General features: G+C 40.0%; 1 protein-coding gene across 3 annotated transcripts; it reads right to left on the reverse strand.

Moving 5' to 3' along the window:
- Positions 1–802: 802 nt before the first annotated feature.
- LOC139909370 (tumor necrosis factor receptor superfamily member 14-like) lies at positions 803–7,802 on the reverse strand. Of its 3 annotated transcripts, XM_078288166.1 has the most exons (10): positions 7,174–7,802; positions 7,048–7,118; positions 5,433–5,526; positions 4,013–4,138; positions 3,512–3,667; positions 3,154–3,241; positions 2,876–3,054; positions 2,729–2,757; positions 2,540–2,591; positions 803–1,817 (listed from the first exon to the last, which is right to left on the reverse strand). In XM_078288166.1, exons 1-9 carry the CDS (start codon positions 7,304–7,306, stop codon positions 2,550–2,552), a joined length of 918 nt encoding a protein of 305 aa, XP_078144292.1. In that variant the 5' UTR covers positions 7,307–7,802; the 3' UTR covers positions 803–1,817; positions 2,540–2,549. The 3 variants fall into 3 exon arrangements, with proteins under 3 accessions (XP_078144292.1, XP_078144294.1, XP_078144293.1); XM_078288168.1 differs by lacking the exons at positions 803–1,817; positions 2,729–2,757 and adding an exon at positions 2,382–2,410; XM_078288167.1 differs by lacking the exons at positions 803–1,817; positions 2,729–2,757 and having other exon boundaries at positions 2,404–2,591.
- Positions 7,803–14,041: the final 6,239 nt, after the last annotated feature.

Raw genomic sequence — 14,041 nt, forward strand, 5'->3', positions numbered from 1 at the left:
CCATCATTTGTTCTTTTGCTGGATGTAATTTTTGATCCATTTTACCTTGAATATTGTATGGGATGTTCCAAAAATCAAGCATATTCAGACCTCCATGACTGTATGAGTTCAACCTTTTACAGTTTGTAATTATGAACATGTCTTTACACTTTAGGCACTACACCCTGAGGTGCAGGCCTGTGGAGGATATAAAATTGAGCACTGCTTTGTTTTTTCTGTATTTTTCTGTAGAGCCATGTAAACTTTTCATTGTAACTGGGCGTACACCAGCCTCAGACAGTTCACTGACTAATCTTGCTCTTTCTTCTCTATATTTTCTACACTTCATAAAAGCATGGTCCACTGTCTCTTCTTTTCCACATACTCCGCATAGGTCGTCCTTATGTGAACCAGGTCCCATGCAAGTCCACAATGTCCAAGTCTTAATCTTGTCATATCTTGATCTCTCCTCTCATTTCCCAAGTAATGATAAACTACTTTAACTGTTTCTTGTATAATAAAGTAATGATGATGAATTCAGAGGTTACCAGACCCCAAAGATGGATGCAACCGCTCTCCAGGCAAAATTTTTGAAACGTTCATTCCTGTAGTCTCAAACAAAAGTTGTAGAAAACTGGAAAGATTGAATGGCTATAATCAGTGGTGGGTAGAGTACTGAAAATCTATACTCAAGTAAAAGTACAATTACTCCCATAAAAAATGACTCAAGTAAAAGTGAAAATTACCATTTGAGAAACCTACTCAAGTAAAAGTAAAAAAGTACCTGATTAATAAATTACTCAAAGTACAAGTTACTTTCCATTTTAATATTTTTTAGGGTGTGCGGGCCAGTGCAAAATAATGAAAAAACAGCACTTGTTGATAAAACTTTCTTAGCCCTTTATAAAACAGAATATAAGTCTGTTTAACTCTAGTATTTACAGACATTATCAAAGTAACCAAACCTATTACAGCCCCAAAATGCAGTAGATAACGAATATAATACAATTGATTAAAACTCAGATTTTCTGTTCTGTAGTATTACTCCCTGTACCAAGACCTCAGTCAATCAACTAGAGAATGAAAACTTCTTTCCATTCACATTTTTCATTTGGGGATACCCATTTGTTGGAAGCTGCCTCTTGTTCTGGGTTTTGCTCCGTCATCATCGCATTGTGGTCAAAAGACAGGTGGTACTTATTTTTCTTCCAGGCAGCTGGCAACTTGGCATCTGCAGTAGAGGTGCTCCTCACGCTCTCCCCCCCCTACACTCAATCCCCGCATTTAGAGCAGACTAGTTGTAACAAAGGTATAAATGGCAAATGTAGTGAAGTAAAAAGTAGATTACTGGCTCAAAAATATACTCGAGTAAAGAGTAGAAGTACAGTTTAAAAAAAAGAACTAAAAGTACTTGTTCCTTAAAAAAAACTACTTTTTTACTCATGTGCGTTACTTGTAATGCGTTACTACCCACCCCTGGCTATAATCCATTTCTTTGCACTTGTCAGGTGAAGCTACTGTACATGAAACAAAACCACACTGGTAGAAAAACAAGGAAGCGTGGAAATCTGATTGGCTGTTGTTGGCTGTCGCCGGCTGATGACCACAAAAAGTTCAGTTGTGTCCAGCTTTTCTCAACCAACAAGCTTGTTGACTGTCCATTTGATCTCTTGAGTTTCCCTGGTGGCTCTGCTCTACAGGAAATAAATGGACTTCTGCTGACTTGTTGATCATGTAGCTGCAGTGTGAACACATGGTGTATGGTCCCACTGGCAATCAAATCCATTATCTGCCAGTGCAGTGAGATAACTTGACAAAAAATATCAAGCTTGATAGATCTGGACACAAGATAAAATCACTTGACAATTTTTACAGTGCATGTGGAAATTGTACAGCTATGCATCTCAGGAAATAAAAACCTGTGGTTAGTGCAGTTGAAAAAACACTTTCTTGCAGTGTCAACATCATATACTCCCCTAGTAACAATGAAAAAGCTGCTGCACCCAGCACTTATTGCAGTGTCTAAACATAATGACACACAATTTCTCCAAATCCAAAGCTTGGTGGCTGATATTAAGGCGTATACCACTGGAAATATAATGTAGACATCAACGTTTTAGATCCAGTGATGCTGAGTTGACACTTAAACCAAGTTTTTAATTACAGGCTGGGCTTTTGTCCCTGTAGCATCTCTGTAAGATAGTGATCTGTACTAACAAGCTGTACTTCCAATTCTATGGAGTATATGGTAGGCTTGTAGCAAGGTGCACAAACATCAGCTTGGAGCAGCTTTCATTTCTGTACACTACAAAGAGAATGTGCCAGCATCCAACTTGAATTAGAACTGGAGTCTAGAGCACATTTACCATGTAGTGTCAGAAAGACACATATGTTTAGATGTAGATGTTTTGAAGATGCCACTGGTTTCAATCTGGGGGTAGAATTATATATACTTTAAATAGAAACATCTGACAATTCTAAAGACATCAGACTGTAGCTCAACTAGTCTTCAGTCAGTGCACCTTAACAATGCAAATGAAAATGTGTAATGACGTCTTACCTGTTGCTGTTCAATCACAAGCCTCTTGTATTCCCACTCCATTCAGTGTTTCCTTGCAAGTGGAATATTAAATTCAATAAATGAGTGACATCATTTAATGACTTACATGAACCAACCTTTGTCACCCAGGTACAGTACATGTAAGTGATTTTACTGGGTGTCAATTAGACACAAAAATGATAAACATACCTGTTCACCATCCGTTGCTCTTGTTCTTCCTATAACAATATCAAAGAAAAATATCATCTTAGTCAATAGCAATGTAATGATTTGGTAGAAAGTACTCATGTATAAAAAACACTCATTTTGATTTCAAGGCCTAAATGCTAATCTTACCTGTGCATTGTTTTCCTCTCTTCTTTCTCAGACATATTAATGCAACTGTTACAGTCAACAGAAGAAGACCCACAACACTGTTGATTATGATTATTGTCATGTCTGAACTTTGTTTTTCACATTCAGAATCACTTGAATTAGTTCCTGGTCTTATCTGCTGAAGACTCATAGATTCACATCTGGAAGAATGAAGGGAAAACCTTTTTTATAGACGTCGTGTTTTACTGCAGTTGTAAGAAACCAGATGTGATCATGACTGCTCTTGAAGTTGTACTTACTGTGTGTGTGGTTGGCAGGATGTAAATGTTCCATTTGAATATGTTTCACCAGTGCAGTCAATGCACACAGTGTCTGTGGCTGCTGTTCCTGTACAAATATACATACAGAGATATATTGACACCAAGTGCAAATAATATGAATATTCCAACGTTTTGTCAAAATTAAGTTGTATGCTCAAGTGTTAGCATGGAGCACCAGAGCCAACAATCTACCAGAGGCACATGGATGATTTTGGTGTCTATGTTCTCATCACTTAATGGCTAAATTGACCAATGGGACAATCTCCCAGAAACTTGGTGTATTCTTTTAAAACCTAACCTATCTCTATAATATTTAAGTCAGTATGAGGAGACCAACCTCTTTGGCTGATATATTGACCAGGTTTACAGCTCCTGTGTTTCTGTGCTGCAACACAGCCGTCCTCTTCAGGGTGAATACAGTAGTGTCCCTCAAGTGGTTCACAAACTGCATCCGATGTTGTTGTACACAGCCTCTTCACCTTCAAACCAACACCTGTCACCACATTGGGTTAAGGTTAAATATGGGAATACAAAGCTTCTCTGCTACAACATCTCCTAGAATGTAACAACATGCAAAACTTTTTTTTTCCAACAGGCCATCCTGAAATGTGAAATGACATCCTATTTTATTTCTGTCCCACAGCACAACATGACCATAATATATCTGCAGGGGGTTGATAGGGTTGTTGATCAATACCAAAGACTCAATGATTACTTGGCCAGGTGCTGAGATTTCTGGCTTCAAAACATACTATTTTGGGGGGGGGAAATCCATCCATTGGAATTTCAAGACATTCCCACACTCTACTAAGCTTTAGAAAATCCATTTGCAATGTACCTGCATCACAGTTTGCACATGGAAAGCATTGTGTACGTTCATTAAGCTCATCCAGGAAGGTTCCTGCAGTGCAGGGCAGGCAGGAGGTAGTTTTGAACTCTGTGCAATGTTTATGAACTCTGTTTCCTGTTGAATAGAAAATCCAAATTTAATTTCACCTGATATGGTTTATCAACTTTTCTAGAACTAATCTTAAATCAGGGTCTCTCAGTCATGTGCCATGGAGGGCTGAGAGGATTCAGAGCTCTTCCTCAATATACGTTCTTATGTCCTCCATGATGTCTTTTAGACAATATCTAACTGCTGAAGCACGATTCCACAAAGACAAAAGAATGAAAGGATGGAGGACTGATAAAGATCCCTGAAGTTTATTTGGTAACCGAAGAAGCATCTTGACCGACGACAATGAATTGAAAACCCTGCACAGGTCACTTTTACACCATACACAGCACTTTGCTTTTATCAAGGTATTTTTATTCTGCTTTTATACACTTTTTAACTTGTACTCAGGGACTCGCATTCTATGTTGTCTTGTATTTTTTTTTTTTGCACTTTGTTCCTGAGAGGAACGACATTTCGTTCTGCTGTATGTGCTGCATATATGGCGGAATAACAATAAACATGAACTTGAACTTGAAAACACCAAGATTCATTGTGAGAGGGAAGCATCACGTCCGAGCAGCGCTGTAGTCTACAGTAGAGCCGGTTAACAGGTGGGAAAATTAACAGCTGTGTGTCTTAATTGATCAAACACACAACATGAAGCACACAGTCCATCTTAATCTGTAAGGAAGCTTCTCTGTGCTTACTTTCAGGAGAAGATCGTTCTCTCCAAGACAATTTGAGAAAACCTTTCTCCACAAGGTCACAAGTATCGACTTGGTATTCTTGGATTTGATAATCAGCACAGGTTTTCATTCCCACCAAACACTCCAACAGGTGATTTCACTCATTAGCACACCTTCAACCAGAGAAAAGAAACTAACAGTGAAATCACCTGCTGTAGTGTTTGGTTGGAACAAAAACCTGCAGACTCTCAGCTCTCAATGGCACATGGTTGAAGGCCCCTCTTAAATAAAAAAATGTCACTATGGTAGAACATTTCCACTTTTTTGCTCTACAGGAGTTCATGAACAAGCCAGCAGGTGGTGTAGTGAGTAGAGAGACTGTTCTTCAACTGGATTACCTGGGGTTGTCAAGTATCTGCCCTGCTGAAGTATCCTTGAGCAAGATATCGAATCACTTACCAGCTTTCTTTTCAAGCAGGGGGAAAGAGCTGTATGGCAGTGATGACAGCAGCTCTTCATGTCAGCTGATGTTAGAGACTGACTGCTCCTGTACTCCAATCAGGAATGGGTACTCTAAAGATTCAATACTCTACCACAGTGAAATATTCCTTTAATGTTCAGTTGGATCTTACCTGGGGGACACATAGGACAGCATTCCTGTCCTATTCTGTACTCTGCACGATGACAAGTGAGGGCATCTCCGATGAAGACATTCATCAGAAATATCTATGAACAGTGAAAAAATGATAGTCAGACTAGGTTTTCTCTCAAAAAAGCCAGGTTCAAGTATACTAACCAAATTCAAGGCCAGAAACTGCCGAAATTAAGTTTCTTTGAGAGTGTGTGTGCAGGGCCGCCGGAACAAAGGGGGCGAGCTGGCATTTGACCCATCACTTTTCCAAGTACTGGGAGCGACGCCCCAGTACTTACAGACAGATTTTCTAACAGAACGGCCGAACCAATTAAAACCTTGATTTCAGCTGCTGGGGCGGGACATTTTCCGAAGTCAGCACCGCTAAACTCAGCTGCTAAACTCAACTGTGATGTAACAGGTGTAGTTAACTCGCTAACTAACAAAATAGCATCATGTCTTGGTCAGCCTGATCTGCCGAGGGCAAATGCGCTATTATCCTATCTTTTCAATGGCTTTAACAGGGAGGCAACATGTGTCCCTCCATAGCCTACTGAAAACCGTTTAGCCATGTTAGTTCCAGGTGTTTCTCTCAACATGGGCTACAGGAAACTTGACTCTTTGATCCACAGTAGATGGTGTTCAGAGTCTCCTACTGGTAAAGAAATGAACAGCTTCATTTGGTGACCATTAGCACCATTAGCTCTCATATAAACAAAGCACAATAATGTCAAGACAGCTCCTGTAAAAGAGCATTTGATGCTGCCAGTTCCTCTCTCTTTTGCAGCAATTCATGAAACCAAATCCTTCAGCTGTGTCGTTTATTTACTATAGAGAGCTAGTAAAATAATAATTTAAAAAAGCACATTGGTAAAGTAATCATCCTCAATTTTGTTCTGAATATTCAGCACCAAAATAAAACAATATCGTTGTAGTGTGAATGCTTGAGTAACAATGTATCATTATAGTTTATAGTTATCTTCTTTATAGTTATCGCTATATGTGTGAATGGGCCTTAAGCAGTCTTTTCCGCAACATGATTTTAGAAGGAGCAGGTTCACCCCTTGGCCACCAAATAACCTTCTCACCCTGAAGTTACAGAGGAAGTATCTAGGTCTTGCACTATTCAAATAAATCTTCTCTAACTGTGGCATGTTTTTTAAACTATTTGAAATACACTTATATCCATGAAATATCTCGCAAATATCCCTCACAGGGACATGATACCCGTTTTCAATAGCATGAAATTTCACCCCACCACTTTTGGAGGTGTGGTGCCACCTCTGTGTGTGTGTGTGTGTGTGTGTGTGTGTGTGTGAGTGTGAGTGAGTGAGTGAGAGAGACAGACAGAGAGAGAGAGAGAAAGAGCAGAGTATATTTACTGACATATCAATGATTACTATTATTTGAATTTGTTTGATGTTGACTTTGCTTTGGCAATCTGTACTTTTGCATTTCATGCCAATAAAGCAGCTTGAATTGAATTGAAAGAGAGAGAGAGAGAGAGAGAGAGAAAGGGAGGGGTTGAGAGGAATGGCGATGTGATTGTATCAATTCCTGTCAAGCTAAGCCTGCTGTGTTTCTCTAAGCCTGCTATTTTTAACAAGTGCTGTTACCAATAGTGCAATCGTCAAAGGTTTTCTTCTCAGAGGCATTTCTTTAACAGTTATCATGAAATCCAGACACCATCTCAGTGAGATTTGAGATGACGCGAGACTTAAAATCCAAATCAAGAGGAGGATATCTGGAGAAAAAAACAAAACAGAAACACATCCACATAGCAATTCCACTGTGTGTAGCTTGCATCTGTCTTTCACTTTCACAGCAACTTAATACACCACTACAAAGAAAAACTATAGCAATCAAATAATACATTTTAGAGGGATACAATCAAAATATCACAGCAACACTATAAGTCCACATAGGAATATTATAGTGATACCATAGGAGATAAAAAGTACCATAAAATAGAATAAGTTCATTGTAAACTCACCATTGAGCATCACAGATATATACAGTATATATTATAGGAATATTATAGGAATATTACAGTAATTGCTCAGTAAGGGAATAAATTATGTAAAATATATAAACAGCTACATGTACAGTTAAATTGAATTAGAAGTACAACAGCTAGGCATACGTCAACACCTAGGATCTGTCCCTGAAGGTTGATGAAATAAATTAGATCAGGGTCCAAACATTTTCATGTCAGAGACCCCTCATATGGAAACGTTTGAGACCAAAGACCCCCACTTAAAGCAATAGTGCACTCAAAAATGAAAATTCAGTCATTATCTACTCACCCCCATGCCAGTGGAAACTCTGGTGAAGTTTGTTAGTCCATACAACACTCCCGGAGCTTCCCAGCACGACTGCGTAGCAGCGTTCTCCAAAACAACTGAAGTCATGGAGGACTGATCTTGAGTTACAAAAATAACAAAAAATAACCATGAAATTACTCCATACAGCCTGTGAAGCATAATCCAAGTCTTCTGATGCCATTCGATCGCTCTACATTTTACATTTGGACTAGTCAAAATATAAATTAGGGTTAGGGTTAATAAATGTTACAAAGGCGTGCCATAATACCAAGGGCGTAGGTTTGATTTTGACATTGGTAGGGACACAAATGGGGGAGGTCTGGAGGGGATGTAACCCCCACTGGAAGCTGAGGCGTTTTGCATTTATGATAGACTTCTGACTGCCATTTCATGCCATCTAGAGCCTTAATTTATAGATAGTTATGGTAGCCAACACACTCATTAACAGACACACAGACACAGGGGTATAGCACATTAATGAATCCTTTACTCAAATTTGCCAGCTGAATGGGACTTTGAAGAGCACATTTTGTTTTAAGGCAGGTACTGTACTGTTGCCTGTTCAAACCAATGATCTGTAAACATGTATTTACATTTAAAAAAAAAAAATAATAATAAGATATTGTAAACTATATCCAATAATTTAGGCCTGGGTAGATTGGGTCACACAAGAAAATGAAGACTTGTATTTTGAGTTATGATGTTTTAGGATTGAGTTGTCTCTCAAGTACGACTCGGTTCCCTTCGTTCGTACCAAAGAGCCGTTGAAAAGCATCGGATCGTTCGCGAACGTCACATCACTAGTAAACACTCATTCCGATGACTTTTTTTGGTTGGACTATCTCGCCTCTTTCTGCACATGCTTGCGCATTTGACGTAAGTAACGTCAATTACGTTCTCCGTTTTTCCGGGAAAATTTGAATGGATGTGCTTGTGATTTACCCCGGGGCGTTCGGGCTTGATGTTGGCGGCGCAGCCCATTTTTACATCAAGTGCTGACTCCGCCTAACCGGGCCAGTTTCGGTGTACGGCGGTGAAAATTACAAATGGACCCAGTCAGTGCGGGGGCAAAACAAAACGTCTTTTTATGACACTATTGGAGTCGTATGTTGTGATAAAACTGTTGCTTTATCAGAAAGAACAGCAGTAAATCAACATGTTATGACAGGTGCGTTCACGTAAGTGCCAATGGGTCGGCGCGGGCCAGACATTTGGCTCTCGCGGGCCGGACCTGTCCTGCGGGCCGCCTATTGGGGATCACTGCACTACACCAATGCAACGGGACTCGTAGTAGAGAACGCGATCTGTTAACATTGACTAGACACTGAAGGACAAAACAACTTTTATTGTCAATCAAAATAATTGCTAGGACATTCCCTCCCCAATTTTACGCCCTTGCATAATACATCTTCTAGGATGTGGGTTTTTTCTGCCTTTTGCTTTTTTCATGTGGGTTTACACCACAAAAAAGGAAAAGAGCAATGTGCATTTTTCCTTTTTGCTTTTAGTTTCTCAACACAGAAAAGGAGTTGTGTTGCGGAGGCGTGGACAGGACAGGCTCTGACTTTCGGACAGGACGGACCTCATGTTTCAGAGTAAAAGCCTTAGTGTTTGTCCGTTTTAAACGACATCTTTCTTCCTGTCCGAACAGAGTCTGGCAGAGACGAGGGAGGCAGTGAAACCTGTCAGCCCGTAGGTTTGAATAGGAACGTTAAAGCTACATTAAGTTTTTTAAGCTTCACAGCTTGCTTTTTAACGTAGGTAGGCTACATGTAGTCTACTAAAAGCTGTGGCCTAACCTCGATGTCACACGAACAGACGTAAACCTTGAGCGACATTTTTCACAGTTTGCTACTCTGAATCTTTTATTACACATTCACAAAACTGTATTCGCTGTTTTGGGGTTTTTTTGTTTTGTTTTTGAAAACTCACATTTGAAATTATTTGTCCACAAATTGTATTTACACATTCACAAAATGTTGTTTACAAATATTTTCTACACAAATTATTTCCGTTTGCTGAAATCGTTTTTTACACATTCACACATTCAAATACACTCATGGAAAATGTTTTCACATGTTCACAAATGGTGATATAGGCTACAACTACAAGATTTTTTGCAAAAATCATTTCACAAGCTCAGAATCTTTTATACAAGCTCAAAATCGACCCTTTATTGAGCCCATAGTGAACAAGCCAGAGCAAATGTCTGACACGCACCTTTCCCACAGAATACACGACCTGAGAGAGAGCTGCTTCTCCTTCGATTCCTCCATGACACAAATCACCAGACAATTACAACATGGAAGGTCTCAGGTGTTTTGCTACAATAAAGCCTTCATATGTTGCGCCTTGACTAACATGTTCAACGGCGCGATAACTACGCTGGCTTTACCACCGTCGAACATGAATTTCATTCGCTTATTTTCTATTAAAGTAGGCTAGAGCATTTACGTTAGTCTACTCACCCCGGTCGCTTTAGGACGAAGATAATTGCTTTCACTTTCCGTTATGTTTGGTCAGGATCAGGAGGAGGACTTTCTACCCAAGTTTTACCAACACGTTACAGAAATATAACGTTCCTCTATTGGCCAGCCAGTCTTTCCCCTATATCTATAGGCCTATTCTACCATGGCGGTCCGCCACAGTAAGATCATGACATGACCCGCTGTGCTAAAAACATTTTCAAAATAATTTTTCTTATGTGTGGCAGCGGGCGGTCGGCAGCGCGCGCCCACACAGGCGGGCTTCATAACGAGAGCAACAGCGTCGAGCCTTATCTTTTATAATGTCTGTGACGGCCATCTCTTTTTTTCTCTCTTTTTCTCTTCCTTCTCAAGAGGTTGTAAACAGGTAATACACACACAAACATAAGTTACAAACATATATAGTATATAGGCTACATAATAGGACTATACCTCTATGGGGGGCACGGTGGCGCAGTGGTAGCGCCTCACAGCAAGAAGGTCCTGGGTTCGATTCCCACCTGGGTCGCTGTTGGCACTGGGGGTATGTTCTCCCCATGCCTTTGGTGCCTAGTGCCCAGGTGGGCTATCTCGTAAAAAGGGGCCTTTATGTGTGGAGTTTGCATGTTCTCCCCGTGCTCACATGGGGTTTCCTCCATATAACATCGGTAAGGACCCCCACTAAACAGTTGGTCCCCGGGCGCTGTACTGTAAAGCTGCCCACTGCTCCTGGCTGCCCCGCGGATGGGTTAAAAGCAGAGACTAAATTTCACCGACCACCTGTCAGCGTGTGTGTGTGTGGTCGCTGCATGCAAGTGTTGTGGTGTGTTGTGTGATTACAATAAAGACAAGCTTGCTTGTCCCGTTTCGTTTCGTTTATAAAGAACTCTTATCTGTAGCATACAGCACGGGATTCTCTGCTGGAACTTGAGTAATTGCACAGATGGGAAGCTATGGAAATCAGTAGTAGAGAAAAAATATATATATATACACAGGTCTAGAGAATATTGCACCAGAGTATATTCCAGAGTATCCCAGCGTATAAATAGGTATAAATAGACAGAACAGAGTATTTAAGTGAGTATTTAAAAACTGACTATATGACAGTAGGTATAATGCTGGATACCAGCAGTGCTCTTGTGTGGCAGTGGTGTGTGCATTTCTATCCATCTATCTATCTATCTATCTATCTATCTATCTATCTATCTATCTAGCTCTCTATCTATCTATCTATCTATCTATATGTGTCTGCCTATTTATCTGTCTGTCTGTCTGTCTGTCAGCCCAAATATTTACTAGACATCTAATCATCAGTGTGCATGTATTAATCAACAACAACAACAACAACAGTAAAGACATTGCTAGGTTGATCATAAATATAGGCCTATATATGCTTCTGCGGTGCAAATATGACCGTCTACAGTGTATTTCCGCTATTTATTTCTGTTAAATGTATTTTGACTCTGAATCATGTTTCCTAGCAGTAATTTCTGACTTGGTAACATTGGTTTTTGAAGTCAAACCTCTTTTTAAAAGTCGCGAAAATTGATATAATATTGGGGGGTTACTCTATCCAAAGCTCATGGTTCATGGGTGAACCTCAGCCTACACTGGTTTATACATTTTTAGTGGATCCAATTCCAACAAATTTGACTCTTGCAACACTGCTTTTCTGAGATATTCAAATTAAAATAGGCCCTTCCTACATATCATAATCCCTTATGCTCTTATGTTGAGGCCTAAAAGAAAGAAAAAATTCCTGTGGAGGATACACCTGCATCCTCCGCTGAAGGAGACAGCAACATCCCTCAACATCGCTCTGCTTTGTTATTATTTCCCACCAAAATCCCTTGACTACCCTTGACTGTATTTATGACTTTTGGTGTTGGAAGCCACCATGTAGAGCCAATATACTGCATTTTACCAGTTCAAAGACCAGTAACCCGGCGTACTATTTCCAAGTCGTACCCCGAGTTCCTGTGTGGTAAAAGGCTATTGTTGTGTCTCTAGACGGCGAGTAGAACCTCTAGGTTTACCTGAGTGTTCCCCCCTTACTCTCTCTCTCTCTCTTACTAACCCACCCACACACACACCCACATCTCACTACACATTCATTGCTACCTAAGAATTAGATGGTGTTGGTTTAGCTGCCTAACTCCAACTCCATCTTGGTTCCAAACCCCCTTTGTTCAAACTGCGCGGTCACAGCCGCCATCTTGAACTCTCGCGAGACGTTCCACTCACGTGGTCACGTCCGCCATCTTGCCTTCTCTCTCTCTCATCTCTCTCTCTCTCTCTCTCGCTCTCTCTCTCTCACACACACACACACACACACACATACGCACGCATCCATACGTGCCATATGCTGTTTGTGCCTTTATGCTTGCTAGTTAGACCTATAGTTATAGTTGTATAATAGTTGTTGATTAACTGCAGTGTTATTGATTATTGATTGATATTGCTAAAGTTAAATAAACTCTGTTATACTTTTAAAGAGAAGTTGTCTGTGATTCCTTGTGCATATGTGCTGTGATAACAGCTGGTTGTGAGGGCCTGTGTACGAATTCACCCTTCACTGTTCACTCATAAATGTACAGTGGTACTTAACCACTGTCATTTGGAGGTGAACAGCCATTTTGAGACTGTATTGAAGGTTCGGTTATTGGTCCCTGATTCCAGGGTGGTGCCCCGTTAACATTGACTCCCGTCAATAATTTTATGAATATTAATAATTTCACAATTATTAATTATTAATTGCTAATAACCAAACCTGCCCCTATCAAAGCCCAACACATACATACATACATACAGTTCATACATATCAGAGGTGGGGACTCGAGTCACATGACTTGGACTCGAGTCAGACTCGAGTCACAGTGACTTGGGACTTGACTTTGACTTGAAAAGGTTTCTAAAGTCTTGACAAAAGATCTTGTGTGATGAGATTTGTTCCAGCAGATGACTGAATTTAAATTCTGTTTTCTGAATTTGTATGGAATGATTGAATTTATTGAAGTTGAAACTGATTATAGAAATCAAACTCATGATGCTCTTACCAAGTTTTTATCCTATTAAAACCATATTGCATTGAAAAGTCCTAGATATTTAGTTTAGGTTTTTTTTTAGAAAATTGAAAATTTTAATTGATACTGGACTCTTGATTTGTTCTGACTTGACTTGCTGTTCTACTTGTATATTTAGACTTGAGACTTGACATTAATGATATGGACTTGACTTGGTAATCTACATTTAGACTTGGGACTTGACTTGAGACTTGTGCCTTAAGACTTGAGACTGACTTGGGACTCCAGTGAAGCTGACTTGGTCACACCTCTGATACATATACGTACATACATTACATACATACATATTTTCCATCTCGTATAGACATGAGGACCAGCTCAGATTATTAAAAGTTAACCTCTATCACCACACAATATTCTCCTTCTTCACAGTGGCAGAGAAATGAAATGTTTTTCTTTACCTTTTGCTTGATCCGGTCTGTGTGTAACCAAATCTCGCTCAAGTCTCGCGAGAGTTGAGTTGTTGCAGGAAGTTACACACAGACCGGATCAAGCGAAAGGTAAAGAAAAACGTTTCATTTCTCTGTAGGGTCCTTTCCATAATGTTGTCAGACACTTATAATAACAATCTGAGCCTGTCAGTGGCAAAAACAAGAACCTTTAGTGGACGTACATTGACGGTGCGATTTGCCCCGTCGGATTACATTGCAGCTTGTTTCGCGGCTGCCGGCTGAAGCGATCTCGCTCAATACTGGACCAATTTCAAAAATTGTTGTCCCCTTTAGTCACTTAGACACA

This window comes from Centroberyx gerrardi, chromosome 14 (assembly GCF_048128805.1).
Source record: "Centroberyx gerrardi isolate f3 chromosome 14, fCenGer3.hap1.cur.20231027, whole genome shotgun sequence".
Taxonomy (NCBI): domain Eukaryota; kingdom Metazoa; phylum Chordata; class Actinopteri; order Beryciformes; family Berycidae; genus Centroberyx; species Centroberyx gerrardi.

What these genes read in the sequence shown, in the direction of transcription:
- LOC139909370 (XM_078288166.1), bottom strand. Translation starts at nt 7,306, where the DNA reads ATGTATTATTTGATTGCTATAGTTTTTCTTTGTAGTGGTGTATTAAGT. An exon ending in TTTTGTTTTTTTCTCCAGAT is followed by an intron (nt 7,119 to 7,173) that starts ATCCTCCTCTTG and finishes TCTCACTGAGAT; the next exon opens with GGTGTCTGGATTTCATGATA. An exon ending in CTGTCCTATGTGTCCCCCAG is followed by an intron (nt 4,139 to 5,432) that starts GTAAGATCCAAC and finishes TCTATTCAACAG; the next exon opens with GAAACAGAGTTCATAAACAT.